Source organism: Oncorhynchus nerka, linkage group LG17, assembly GCF_034236695.1.
Source record: "Oncorhynchus nerka isolate Pitt River linkage group LG17, Oner_Uvic_2.0, whole genome shotgun sequence".
Classification (NCBI taxonomy): Eukaryota; Metazoa; Chordata; class Actinopteri; order Salmoniformes; family Salmonidae; genus Oncorhynchus; species Oncorhynchus nerka.
The window spans coordinates 49,250,013-49,264,124 of NC_088412.1; the positions used below are offsets into that span (position 1 = coordinate 49,250,013).

At 43.1% G+C, this 14,112-nt stretch overlaps 1 protein-coding gene across 1 annotated transcript in view; it reads left to right on the forward strand.

The window, feature by feature from the left end:
• LOC115145359 (rho GTPase-activating protein SYDE2-like) overlaps positions 1-14,112 on the forward strand; it is a 78,721-nt gene that overhangs the window by 16,886 nt on the left and 47,723 nt on the right. Inside the window, 1 exon segment of the mRNA XM_029686856.2 lies at positions 7,318-8,058. Coding sequence (XP_029542716.2) covers positions 7,318-8,058 — 741 coding nt within the window.

Below are 14,112 nucleotides of genomic sequence, written 5' to 3' on the forward strand. Positions count from 1 at the left end.
TATGCTGCCATTGGCATGGTACATAGCCAGATAACATACAGTAGGCCAACTCAGAATATTCCTCTGGGAAAAATCTGGTTAATCAATGTTATTTCCACGTCATTTCAACCCCAAAAATCTATGTGACGACATTTAATCAATGTGGAAAACTAATTGGATTTGCAAAAAGTCATCAACATAAGGGCATTTTGTCTTTTTATCACCCAACTTTCAACTTAAATCCAATGACATGGTGAAATGTTTTGTTGATTTCATGTTGAATTCACTTCAGTTGACAACTCAACCAAATGTAATTCAAAACTAGATGTTGAAATGACGTATTTGCCCAGTGGGATGCTATTCTGTTCTTCTGATATACATTTTCTTCTTCATATCATAATGTTTCTTTAGACCTGCCTAAAATAAATAATGGATTCATTGTGATGGTGTATATAAAATGGATTTACAGTGCCTTGCATATGTATTCATCCCATTTGCTATGAAGCCCCTAAATAAGATCTGGTGCAACCAATTTCCTTCAGAAGTCACATAATTAGTTAGATTGCACACAGGTGGACTTCATTTAAGTGTCACATGATCTCAGTATATATACACCTGTTCTGAAAGGCCCCAGAGTCTGCAACACCACAAAGCAAAGGGGCACCACCAAGCAATTGGCACCATGAAGACCAAGGAGCTCTCCATTCAGGTCAGGAACAAAGTTGAGGACAAGTACACATCAGGGTTGGGTTATAAAAACACATCTGAAACTTTGAACTTCATTAAATCCATTATTAAAAAATGGAAAGAATATGGCACCATAACGGCAGTGGTGGAAAAAGTATCCAATTGTCATACTTGAGTAAAAGTATTTGTTTTAATTTATGGATAGCTAGGGGCACACTCCAACACAATTTATAAATGAAGCATTTGTGTTTAGTGAGTCCGACAGATCAGAGCCAATAGGGATGACCAGGGATGTTCTCTGTTTAGTGAGTCCGACAGATCAGAGGCAGTAGGGATGACCAGGGATGTTCTCTGTTTAGTGAGTCCGACAGATCAGAGGCAGTAGGGATGACCAGGGATGTTCTCTGTTTAGTGAGTCCGACAGATCAGAGGCAGTAGGGATGACCAGGGATGTTCTCTGTTTAGTGAGTCCGACAGATCAGAGGCAATAGTGATGACCAGGGATGTTCTCTGTTTAGTGAGTCTGACAGATCAGAGGCAATAGGGATGACCAGGGATGTTCTCTGTTTAGTGAGTCTGACAGATCAGAGGCAATAGGGATGACCAGGGATGTTCTCTGTTTAGTGAGTCTGACAGATCAGAGGCAGTAGGGATGACCAGGGATGTTCTCTTGATAAGTGCATTCATTTGACAATCGTCCTGTCCTGCTAGCCATTCAAAATGTAACAAGTACTTTTGAGTGTCAGGGAAAATGTATGGCGTAAAGTACATCATTTTCTTTTAGGGATGTAGTTAAGTAAAAGTTGTCACATAGAAATACCCTAAAAAAACGACAAGTAGAACTTTAAAGTATTTGTAATGAAGTACTTTACTCCACTGCCATGCGGTAGCAGAGCGCACAGTCTGTGGGTTGGTTGGGTGGCTGGAGTCTATGAGTTATTCTTTAAGTCAAACAGTCATTTTTTAAGTCAAACCGTCTCAAAATGTGACTGTACGGTCGCAGTCTAGAATCCTGTTAATGAGAAAAACCTGTTTCACCTGATTTTAACATTCTGTCATAAAGAACAACTTAATAGAAAACACTTTCCTGTCTCAAGGTTCAATTAAACAAATACTATATTAAGTTCCTTAATAAAGTAACAGGTTGACTGTAACCGTGCCAAAAAAGAAGGGTCATGTCTGAATTGACACTTTAGCAAGTCTTTATTCATATAAAACATTTAAATAGAGACACAAAATGCACTCATTTCGTGGAACTTTAGTCAGCACCTGCTAAATCTAACATGACATCTCCTTTACTCAGCACCTGCTAAAGCTAACAGGCCAGTCCCTAAACTTAGCACAAGCTAAAGTAAACACACCATCCCTTCCAAGAGGACATGAGCTTAAGCTGAGCTAATACTAACACACTGCTGGCTCGCTCACTGTAAACAGATTCCTGGCGTGCTTCTTGCTTAGTTGTAGTAAATATAATGTGGCGAAGCACTTTCTAAGATTTTTGGTATCCTTGAAGTGTGCAGAGTCAGACTTTTTGAATTGAAGTGGTTCCCTCTTTAATGTATGTTGTGTTCCCGTATGGAGATAAGAGTGTATTATGAAGTAGGGCTGTCTGTTCATTTGATTGGTCGACATTTTTGGACATATTTTTCCATATATTGACACATCCTGTGTGTTTTAATCAACTATATTCACTGAGTTTGTCTGATGCTTTAAGCACACATAATTAAGACACACAAATGACTTGAGGGTGTCTGACCAGCAATTGATTTGATTGTGCTGGGCCAGGCACAGACTTGCTGCGCTGTGTTTAAAAAATAAACAGAACATCAAAGTGTTTATCAAATTACTGACGTCGTAGATTCGGATGTGACAAAAAATGACAGATGTGGTGTTTTATGCTCGTGCACATAATTACATTACCCGACCTCCCACAGAAAAACAAATCCTGTCTGAATAGGGCACAATAGTGCCTGATCTATAGCCAGGGCTGATCTTTGCCATTCTGCTGCCATAGGTGAGACCAAAAAATGTTGCCCCCGCAAAACTAGAATAGTCCCCGTAAACAAGACGTCTAAAATACGTAATTTCCAGATGTTGAAGTTGGGTCCAATTTAGCTTCTGGATGAAAGGTGAAATGGTATTTTCCATATGTGTTAAATATATTGTCCAGGAAGCTGAAAAGGTATATTTTCCGAATGTTGAAAAATACGTATTTCCAGGTGTTGAAATCAGGCTTATTTTTGGTTCTGAATGAAAAGTAAGTCATTTATAGATGTCTATGTTTGGACCAAATCAAGTCTGGTCCAGACGGGACAAAATCTGAACCAAACATAAACATCTTTGATGGTTCAGATTTGGTCTGGTCTGGACCAGCCGGACCAGACCATTAAGGCCTGTCTGGACCAGACCATTAAGGCCTGTCTGGACCAGCCGGACCAGACCATTAAGGCCTGTCTGGACCAGCCGGACCAAATCTGAACCAAACATAGACATTAATGATTAGTTCAGATTTGGTCGGACCAAAAAGTGATGTCTGTGGATGTGGAAATCAAGGCCGGTACCAACTGTACCAAAAATTATGTCTAAAAGGCATCGATGTCTGTCCATGCTTACTAAGGTGTAGCCTACGTCATTGCCTGAAGTTGAGTTTTTTGTATGCGGTAAGCCTACCGTTTGTAAAACACCCCAAAAAAATGTGCAGACAGGATTTTTTTAAAAAGACATCCAAAATAATTCTACTCGGGCTTACTAGGGTGTAGCCCATCCATGTGGTAGGTCCACCTTTTGTAAAATATGCCATTGCATTGGCTTTGTTAGTGTTGATTCCTGTGACTAATCAATATGGCTATTTAAGCACTGAATATCAGCTACCCAACTTTATCAGGTGTTATTGCAATGTGTTGACACAGTGGGAATGGCAAAAATATTTTATTTTTTCGCTATGATCAGTTTGTCCAAAAATGTACGGATAGTTTTCATGTTTTCACTATTATTCTACAATGTAGAAAATAGTAAAAATAAAGAAATCTGGCAATGAGTGTCTCCAAACTTTTGACTGATATATATAATATATATATTTATTTTTTTTTGCTACTGCTCGACTAAAGAAAACTCGGTCAATCAGCAGCCTATTGACCAAACCATCGACCATTGACTAAATAGGGTCAGCCCTATTATGAAGTGGCTTCTATTCAAACCAGGGATGGGCAACTGTCGGGCCTGGGGGCGGCCACCTTTTTTGTAGGCCTCAGTAAGGGGGACTGAGAGTCACAGGAATATTTTTTTCCTCAGGAAGCATGAAATTATTCAATAACTCCTAAAAACCATCTGTTATGGTGAGAGGAACTTTACACTTTAATGCTCGGTTGAAGGGATTTGGGTCGTGTAGATGGCAGCAATTATTCCAAAGTCAACAGTTGCTTTCTTTTAAGAGTTAATAAAATGCAGTCAGTCAATGTGAGAAGAGGAAACCCAAGCCTAAGCTCAGAGGTTTATTTAAAAAAAAAAAATAATAATTCAGGGAAGTTATCCGAGTGGAGCTCGAGTCTCTCACCATGAAGTCCACGCACGCACACAAACATACTCACAAAAGCATCTTAGTCTCAATCTAGATAACTCAGGATAGCTAGCCAATTTACGCAACTTTACAGGCCACGTGATATCTGTTTTCTTAAATTCCTGATTGTACTGGTTAAAAAGAAATGGAAAGCAATTTATTCAGAGACAGACGTGTCCACACACACAAACACGGACTCTACACTACCGGTCAAAAGTTTGGGGTCACTTAGAAATGTCTTTGTTTTTGAAAGGGAAGCAATTTTAGTGTAGATTTTTGTTAATGTTGTAAATGACTATTGTAGCTGGAAATGGCTTTTATTTTTTTAATGGAATATCTACATAGGGGTACAGAGGTCCATTATCAGCAACCATCACTCCTGTGTTCCAATGGAATATCTACATAGGGGTACAGAGGTCCATTATCAGCAACCATCACTCCTGTGTTCCAATGGAATATCTACATAGGGGTACAGAGGTCCATTATCAGCAACCATCACTCCTGTGTTCCAATGGCACATTGTGTTAGCTAATACAATTTTTTATAATTGTAAAAGGCTAATTGATCATTAGAAAACCCTTTTGCAATTGTTAGTACAACTAAAAACTGTTGTTCTGATGATTAAAGAAGCAATAAAGCTGGCCTTCATTAGACTAGTTGAGCATCTGGAGCATCAGCATTTGTGGGTTCAATTACAGGCCCATAATGGCCAGAATCAAGTGACCCCAAACTTTTGAACGGTAGTGTATGTATTTTTGTTTTATAAGTGAAATACTCTCGGCAGCCAGTCTGTTATTTGGTGGTTGTAGACTGGCTGACATGAAATCTGTTTCCTTAAGGAAACGAGAACTTGTCATTCGCGTGTCCTATGGAGAGCTCATCTAGGCTGAGAGAGGAGAAGACTGCCATGCCATGTGCGTAGCAGCAGGATCCAGCCCACTCAGATCCAGCTGGTCGGTTTTTCTCTTTCTCTCCCAGCAGGCAGCATCTGCTCATCAGCCCATGGCTTGTCAACACTCCCAGCAGAAAAACAAGACCTGTCAGACAGACAATCTTTGCATGATTTGCAGGGTTAATTACTTTGTGACTTGTAAGAGTCTTTTTACGATCTGCTAGGTAAACTGTACACACAGAGCTGCGAGCTGTACTGACAGACACCCCTTCTCTTGTTTCGTTGAATGGGGATGTAACTCTCTGAACCCTTTGAGGAATATCAAGCCAGAAGCCACCACATCGCCTCCTTTCATCAGTTCCTATTTATGTTCAGCCACTGGCTGTACTTACACTGAACAAAAATATAACGCAACGTAAAGTGTTGGTCCCATGTTTCATGAGCTGAAATAAAGTATCCCAGTATTGTTTCATACACACACAGCTTATTTCTCTCAAATTTGGTGCACAAACTTGTCTACATCCCTGTTGGTGACCATTTCTCCTTTGCCAAGATAATCCGTCCACATGACAGGTGTGGCATATCAAGCGGCTGATTGAACACCTTGTGCTGGGGACAATAAAATATCCCTCAAATGTTTGTCGCACAATACAATGCCACAGATGTCTCAAGTTTTGAGGAGGCAAGCAATTGGCATGCTTACGGCAGGAATGTCCACCAGAGCAATTGCCAGATAATTAAATGTTAATTTCTCTACCATAAGCCGCCTCCAACGTCATTTTTTGAGGATTTGGCAGTACGTCCATCTGGCCTCACAACGGCAGATCACGTTTATAGTGTCGTGTGGGCAAGCGGTTTGCTGATGTCAACGATGTGAACTGAGTGCCCCGTGGTGGCAGTGGGGTTATGGTATTGGCAGGCATAATCTATGAACAATAAACACAATTGTATTTTATTGATGGCAATTTGAATGCACAGAGATACCGTGAAGAGATCCTGACGCCCATTGGCGTGCCATTCATCCACTGCCATCACCTCATGTTTCAGCATGATAATGCACGGCCCCATGTCACAAGGATCTCTACACAATTAGTGGAAGTTGAAAATGTCCCAGTTCCTCCATGGCCTGCATACTCACCAGACATGTCACCCATTGAGTGTTTTTGGGTGCTCTGCCAATATCTAGCAACTTTCACACAGCCATTGACGAGGAGTGGGACATCAGGCCACAATCAACAGCTTGATCAACTCTATGCGAAGGAGATGTGTTGTGCTGCATGAGGCAAATGGTGGTCACACCGGTATACTGACTAGTTTTCTGATTAACAACCTTTTCTTTTGGGGGGTTATCTGTGACCAACAGATGAACTGTAACTCGGTAAAATCTTTGAAATTGTTGTGTTTAATATAGTTAAGTATATTTCAAGTGCCCCAACCATGATTCTCATCCCTCCATCTCCTCCTCTTGATCCCTCCCTCTTCTATTTTCACAGCTGTCATGGCCGAGGAGTTTTTTCTGATTTTCTTTCCGCTCTGTTTGAGGAGTGTAGAGTGTTTGAGGCGCTCTCACTCTATTCCCGTCTCCCTTTGTAATCGCCTGTTCGGTTTGAGCTCGCACATTCCCCAAGCAGACATTTCCGAGATGGGAAGTCATTGGAGCGAAATGTGCCAGTACGGTACAGGGCCTGTAGCGTAGTAATTAAAACATTTGTTTGGTCAAAATATAGAACAGAAGAGGATATTGACAAAACACCCATTTCATTCTGACTGTCAGAAGTGAAATACAGCCGTGAGGAGAGATGGCGTGTTTGGTTTTCGAATAGTGTGTTTGTGGTTGAGTGTGAAAGAGAAAAGACACAATGTTATCCTCCCAAAGCAAATAGAATAATTTAATCAAATGTTGGGTTTAGGAAACAAGTGGGAGGCTATGATTCAACAGGTGGTGATAAGGGTTGTAAAACAGCCTCCACAATTTCCACAGTGATAGTTGCCTAGGTATCTCTTTGTGTGTTAGGGCTCCTGTATGACGAGGCACAGGTAAGCAGATGGTCATGTGAGATACTAGTGTTAGAATGCGTCCAAAATGGCACCCTTTTCTCTACATAGTGCACTACTTTTGACCAGACAATGAGATGCCATTTCAGATGCAGCCTCAGTCTCTCCTGCTCTACAGTCTGACACATGTCTCTCTCTCTCTCTCCAGCTCTGATAGAAAATGACCACTCCTCCTTCTCCAACGCCCTTGATGTGGGCGGGGGCAAGGCTGTCGAGACGTCGCTATGGAGACCCCCGCTCAACACCATCACCGTCTCCAAGAAACGTAACTGGCTCCAGCAGAGCTCTGGGAGGCCGTGTCACGCCACGGACGAACCCCAGTACCTTCTGGGAGCAGAGGAATACAATGGACACGGAAAAGCTCCACTCCCCCCTCTTAGCCCCTCCCCAGAGAATCTAAACCCTCCCGGGCCAACCCTATCCCACCCATTCCACCTACACCTGCCCCTCGTTAGAATGGGCCACGCCTGTGTGGCGCCTCGTTCCAGGTGTGTGGAACCGACTGAGGAGAATGATGCGGACGATGAGGGGGAGATCTGGTACAACCCCATCCCTGAGGATGAGGAACCAGAGCTGCATCACAGCCACAGACCCACTCCCACCCCCCAGGTCAGGCTGATGGTTCAGACACGGCCCCAGGATCCTCACGTCCCCCAGACCCAGAGGTGGCCCAGCAGGGGAGAGGAGGTTGGGGTCCTGCGGGCCCCGGAGGGATGCAGCCCTAACCTGGAGGGTGTGGGGGAGAGCATGGGTGGCGGAGGTGGAGAGCGTAGTCAGCAGGGGATTGCCATGCGGTGCATGGGGCCGTCTCTACATCTGCAAAGACAGATGCTGCTCGCGTGCAAACCTCAGGAGTGGCCAACCATTTCCAGCAGAGCCACAGCTACAGGTAAAGAACTCTCTAGAATTCTAGGGCTACCACAGCTACAGGTAAAGAACTCTCTAGAATTCTAGGGCTACCACAGCTACAGGTAAAGAACTCTCTAGAATTCTAGGGCTACCTATTGTTCTCACCCTCTTAAGCCAGCCCCACCCATATTTTTAAGGATTCAAATGTAACGTCATGTGCTAAACAGTGAGTAGTGTAGTAATAATTAAGACTAAAAGTGGTAGTAGACTACAATAAGGGAAAGTTCCAGGTGAACAGAAAGTTTCCAGATTAAAATATTTTAGAAATATTACATGATGTTTACTCAGACACAATACCAGAGCACAAACTTGTTATTGGTTTTGGCCACTGCAGTTATCACAATTCAGGTCCACACGTCTTTCCAAAAACTCCGTAGTTGGTGAAGAAATGGTGCATGTAGTTGATGATTGCGCTGCTGACTTTGCTGGATGACTATGCATTTATCATTTTTTGACATAGTTTCACGCCTTTATGTTGAAGAATTAGCGTAAATGACTACATTGCATAAGTGGCCAGCTGAGGGCTCTCAGAGTGATTCTTGCGTAAAAGACAGAGGTAGTCATTTTTCCTCTCGCTCCTACTGAAAAGCCAATTGTCCCGGTTGATATATTATCGAATAAATATTTGAAAAACACCTTGAGGATTGATTATAAAAATAATTTGGAGAAAAAAATTGCGTTTTCATGACCACTATTTCTGTTTCGATATTATGGATATAAAAATTTTTATGGAGAAAAAAATGCTGCTAGCTGGACATTTTCTATCGATACACTTACTATTTGCCTGTAAAGCATAATTTCAAAATCTGATTTAACAAAAGGCTCAACATAATGAATATAAATATTTTCTAGAAGATTATTTGGCAAACAAAATCTGGGATGGGTTATTAATTATAAAGGAGGAAATGTTATTGTTGTGCAAAATCATAATGCTTGATGTCTTTGTTTGCTGGTTCATCCCCAGAGACAAAAGGACCTTTAACATTTGATTGCAGACCACTTTGAACAAGCAGGAGATGCTGAGCTTGGCGTGAGTTTCTAGCAGATCTGAATACCTGCCTCTGCTAAGCTCTGTACTGGGCTTAGTGCTTGAGATGCAGCACTTTTCTCCAGGAAGGAAGAGAGCCCAACTACACATACCTTTGGAATGCACACTTGTGTACACGGCCTCACCAGTTGAATCAGTGCGTGGCTGATGGGAGGCATTAGACCCTTCTATGACCAGCTACTGAAACCAGATTGCATAGCAGAGAAGGCCATCAAACTTCAGGGCTGAGATTGAACTTGAAATGTCATAGTCGGTTATCTGTTTTTTACCTAAATCAGTTGACTTGGCTTTGGTTGACAGACCTTAGAAAGGCATGGTAGGATAGATAAATAGGTCTCTGTAGCAGTTTGGGTCAAGAGTGTCCCCCCCTTTGAAGAAGGGGGATGACCGCAGCTGCTTTCAATCTTTGGGAATCTCATTTACAATTGCGACGACACGTTCGACAAAGAGAGGTTGAACAGGCTAGTAATTAGGGGAGAAGGGAGGTGGCAAAAAAGGCAATTTCACTGGAATGGTAGTTTTGCAGATAATTTTGGGGTGCAAAGAAAAATAAATTAATTAAATACAGAAAGGGTCCAGATTGTCTACCCCTGGATGCTGATTTGTAGGGGTAAGTGTTTCCAGATTTTTCAGCTCTTTCAGAACTTCAGCTGAATGGATTTGGGAGAAGGAGAAATGGGGAAGGCTTGGGTGAGTTGCTGTTTGGGGTGCAGTGCTGTTGACCGGGAGTAGGAGTAGCCAGGTGGAAAGCATGGATGGTCCAGCCGTTTGAAAAATGCTTTGTTGCGAAAATGAAATTCTCAATTATGGTGGATTTATCAGTGGTGACAGACACCTTTACTTGTTTCCCATATCTTCAGTGCAGTGGGCAGCTGGGAGGAGGTGTTCTTATTCTCCATGGACTTTACAGTGTCCCAGAACTTTTTTGAGTTGGTGTTGCAGGAAGCAAATTTCTGCTTGAAAAAGCTAGCCTTGGCTTTTGTAACTGCCTGTGTATAACGGTTTATAGCTTCCCTGAACAGCTGCATATCACGGGGGCTGTTCGATGCTAATGCAGAACGCCATAGGATGTTTTTGTGTTGGTTAAGGGCAGTCAGGTCTGGGGAGAACCAAGGGCTATATCTGTTCCTGGTTCTAAATTTCTTGAATGGGGCATGTTTATTTAAGATTGTTAGGAAGGCATTTAAAAAAAATATCCAGGCATCCTCTACTGACGGGATGAGATCAATATCCTTCCAGGATACCCCGGCCAGGTCGATTCGAAAGACCTGCTCGCTGAAGTGTTTCAGGGATCGTTTTACAGTGATGAGTGGAGGTCGTTTGACCGCTGACCCATTACGGATGCAGGCAATGAGGCAGTGATCGCTGAGATCTTGGTTGAAGACAGCAGAGGTGTATTTAGAGGGGAAGTTGGTTATGATGGCTAGCGGGAAGGTTGCTAGCTTTTTCTGTGGCTAAACCAACTATGTTCATAATCTAACAATTGTATTCGTATTTACATATGCCATACACTTTTGTGAAAGTTCACTTGTTCGAGAAGGCATTTCTGCCAAAAAACAGATTTTGATAATATACACTGCTCAAAAAAATCAAGGGAACACTAAAATAACACATCCTAGATCTGAATGAATAAAATGTTCTTATTAAATACTTTTTTCTTTACATAGTTGAATGTGCTGACAACAAAATCACACAAATTATCAATGGAAATCAAATTTATCAACCCATGGGGGTCTGGATTTGGAGTCACACTCAAAATTAAAGTGGAAAACCACACTACAGGCTGATCCAACTTTGATGTAATGTCCTTAAAACAAGTCAAAATGAGGCTCAGTAGTGTGTGGCCTCTGCGTGCCTGTATGACCTCCCTACAACGCCTGGGCATGCTCCTGATGAGGTGGCAGATGGTCTCCTGAGGGATCTCCTCCCAGACCTGGACTAAAGCATCCACCAACTCCTGGAGAGTCTGTGGTGCATGGATGGAGCAAGACATGATGTCCCAGATGTGCTCAATTGGATTCAGGTCTGGGGAACGGGCGGGCCAGTCCATAGCATCAATGCCTTCCTCTTGCAGGCACTGCTGACACACTCCAGCCACATGAGGTCTAGCATTGTCTTGCATTAGGAGGAACCCAGGGCCAACTGCACCAGCATATGGTCTCACAAGGGGTCTGAGGATCTCATCTCGGTACCTAATGACAGTCAGGCTACCTCTGGCGAGCACATGGAGGGCTGTGCGGCCCCCCAAAGAAATGCCACCCCACACCATGACTGACCCACCGCCAAATCGGTCATGTTGGAGGATGTTGCAGGCAGCAGAACGTTCTCCACGGCGTCTCCAGACTCTGTCATGTCTGTCACATGTGCTCAGTGTGAACCTGCTTTCATCTGTGAAGAGCACAGGGCGCCTGTGGCGAATTTGCCAATCTTGGTGTTCTCTGGCAAATGCCAAACGTCCTGCACAGTGTTGTGCTGTTAGCTCAACCCCCACCTGTGGACGTCGGGCCCTCATACCACCCTCATGGAGTCTGTTTCTGACCGTTTGAGCAGACACATGCACATTTGTGGCCTGCTGGAGGTCATTTTGCAGGGCTCTGGCAGTGCTCCTCCTGCTCCTCCTTGCACAAAGGCGGAGGTAGCGGTCCTGCTGCTGGGTTGTTGCCCTCCTACGGCCTTCTCCACATCTCCTGATGTACTGGCCTGTCTCCTGGTAGCACCTCCATGCTCTGGACACTACGCTGACAGACACAGCAAACCTTCTTGCCACAGCTCGCATTGATGTACCATCCTGGATGAGCTGCACTACCTGAGCCACTTGTGTGGGTTGGAGACTCCGTCTCATGCTACCACTAGAGTGAAAGCACCGCCAGCATTCAAAAGTGACCAAACATCAGCCAGGAAGCATAGGAACTGGTCTGTGGTCACCACCTGCAGAACAACTCCTTTATTGGGGGTGTCTTGCTAATTGCCTATAATTTCAACCTGTTGTCTATTCCATTTGCACAACAGCATGTAAATTTATTGTCAATCATTTTCTTATTATTATTGGTGTCGTTTAGTAGTGGTTTCTTTACAGCTATTTGACCATGAAGGCCTGATTCACGCAGTCTCCTCTGAACAGTTGATGCTACTTGAACTCTGAAGCATTTATTTGGGCTGTAATTTCTGAGGCTGTTAACTCTAATGAACTTATCTTCTGCAGCAGAGGTAACTCTGGGTCTTCCTTTCCTGTGGCGGTCTTCATGAGAGCCAGTTTCATCATAAGCACTTGATGTTTTTTGCGACTGCACTTGAAGAAACTTTCAAATGTATAAACATTTTCCAGAGTGACTGACCATGTCTTAAAGTAATGATGGACTGTCATTTCTACTTGCTTATTTGAGCTGTTCTTGCCTTAATATGGACTTGGTCTTTTACCAAATAGGCCTATCTTCTGTATACCCCCATACTTTGTCACAACATAACTTATTGGCTCAAACGCATTAAGAAGGGAAGAAATTCCACAAATTAACTTTTAACAAGGCACACCTGTTAATTGAAGTGCAGTCCATTGGACTATCTCATGAAGCTGGTTGAGAGAATGCCAAGAGTGTGCAAAGCTGTCGAGGCAAAGGGTGGCTACTTCGAATCTCATATTTGTTTAACACTTTCCTTTGGCGGGGAGGGGTTGTTTGGTTTTCCCTCAGCCTACATCTCCAACGTTTACAAGACCATGGTCTTTGTGACATTCCTTCCAAAACAATGTGTTCTGAGGGGACATTCTCTCTGAACCTTTCTTTGTGAGAGTGAGTGACACAACACAATGCTTGAAGGATGGATTGCAAACAGCTCGGCTAATGGGACAACAGCAAAATTCCGTCTCTCAGTGACACCACGTGCTGACCTTTTTGGGTGCTTCAGATTATCACAGTTGTCTGTAATGATTTCTGTCCCTCTGTGACCTTATCACATGTACAATTTATGCAGTTATTAGAATTACAAAGCTGTAAAACATGATTGTAAATATGAGGGTTTCAGCATGATATAGATATATGTGTGTGTGTCAAGCCTTGTGATGATTCCTTGCTCTCCCCAGTCCATCTGATCGTGCTGCTGCTCCAGTTTCAACTGTTCTGCGGCTATGGAACCCTGACCTGTTTCCCAGACCTGTTTTCAACTCTCTAGAGACAGCAGGAGCGGTAGAGATACTCTGAATGATCGGCTATGAAAAGCCAACTGACATTTACTCCTGAGGTGCTGACCTGTTGCACCCTCTACAACCACTGTGATTATTATTTGACCCTGCTGGTCATCTATGAACATTTGAACATCTTGGCCATGTTCTGTAATAATCTCCACCTGGCACAGCCAGAAGAGGACTGGCCACCCCTCATAGCCTGGTTCCTCTCTAGGTTTCTTCCTAGGTTCTGGCCTTTTCGAGCCACCGTGCTTCTACACCTGTATTGATTTGCTGTTTGGGATTTTCGGCTGCTTTTCTGTACTGCACTTTGACATCAGCTGATGTAAGAAGGGCTTTATAACTACATTTGATTGATTGATAAATATGTTGTCTATGTTTTGGTGTCAAACTGGTGGCAGATGTGGGGGGAAAAATCTATAGGCGGAAGAGTTTGAGTTAATTGAAAATAAAGCCATTAATTAGGCTATTTTCTCTTGAACCAAATGGTCAACAAGACACAATAAGTTGCATGGACTCACTCTCTGTGCAATGATAGCGTTTCTAAGTATTTTTGAATGACTACCTCACCTCTGGACACGCATACAAAAGACCAGGGAGGTTTCCAATGCCTCGTAAAGAAGGACACCTATTGGTAGATGGGTAAAAAAAAAAGTAGACATTGAATATCCCTTTGAGCAGTTATTAATGACTCTTTTGGTGGTGTATCAATACACCCTGTCAATAGAAAGGCACTGCCGTCTATCCTAACTCATTTGTCGGAGAGGAAGGAAACCGCCCAGTGATTTCACCATGAGGCCAATGGTGAC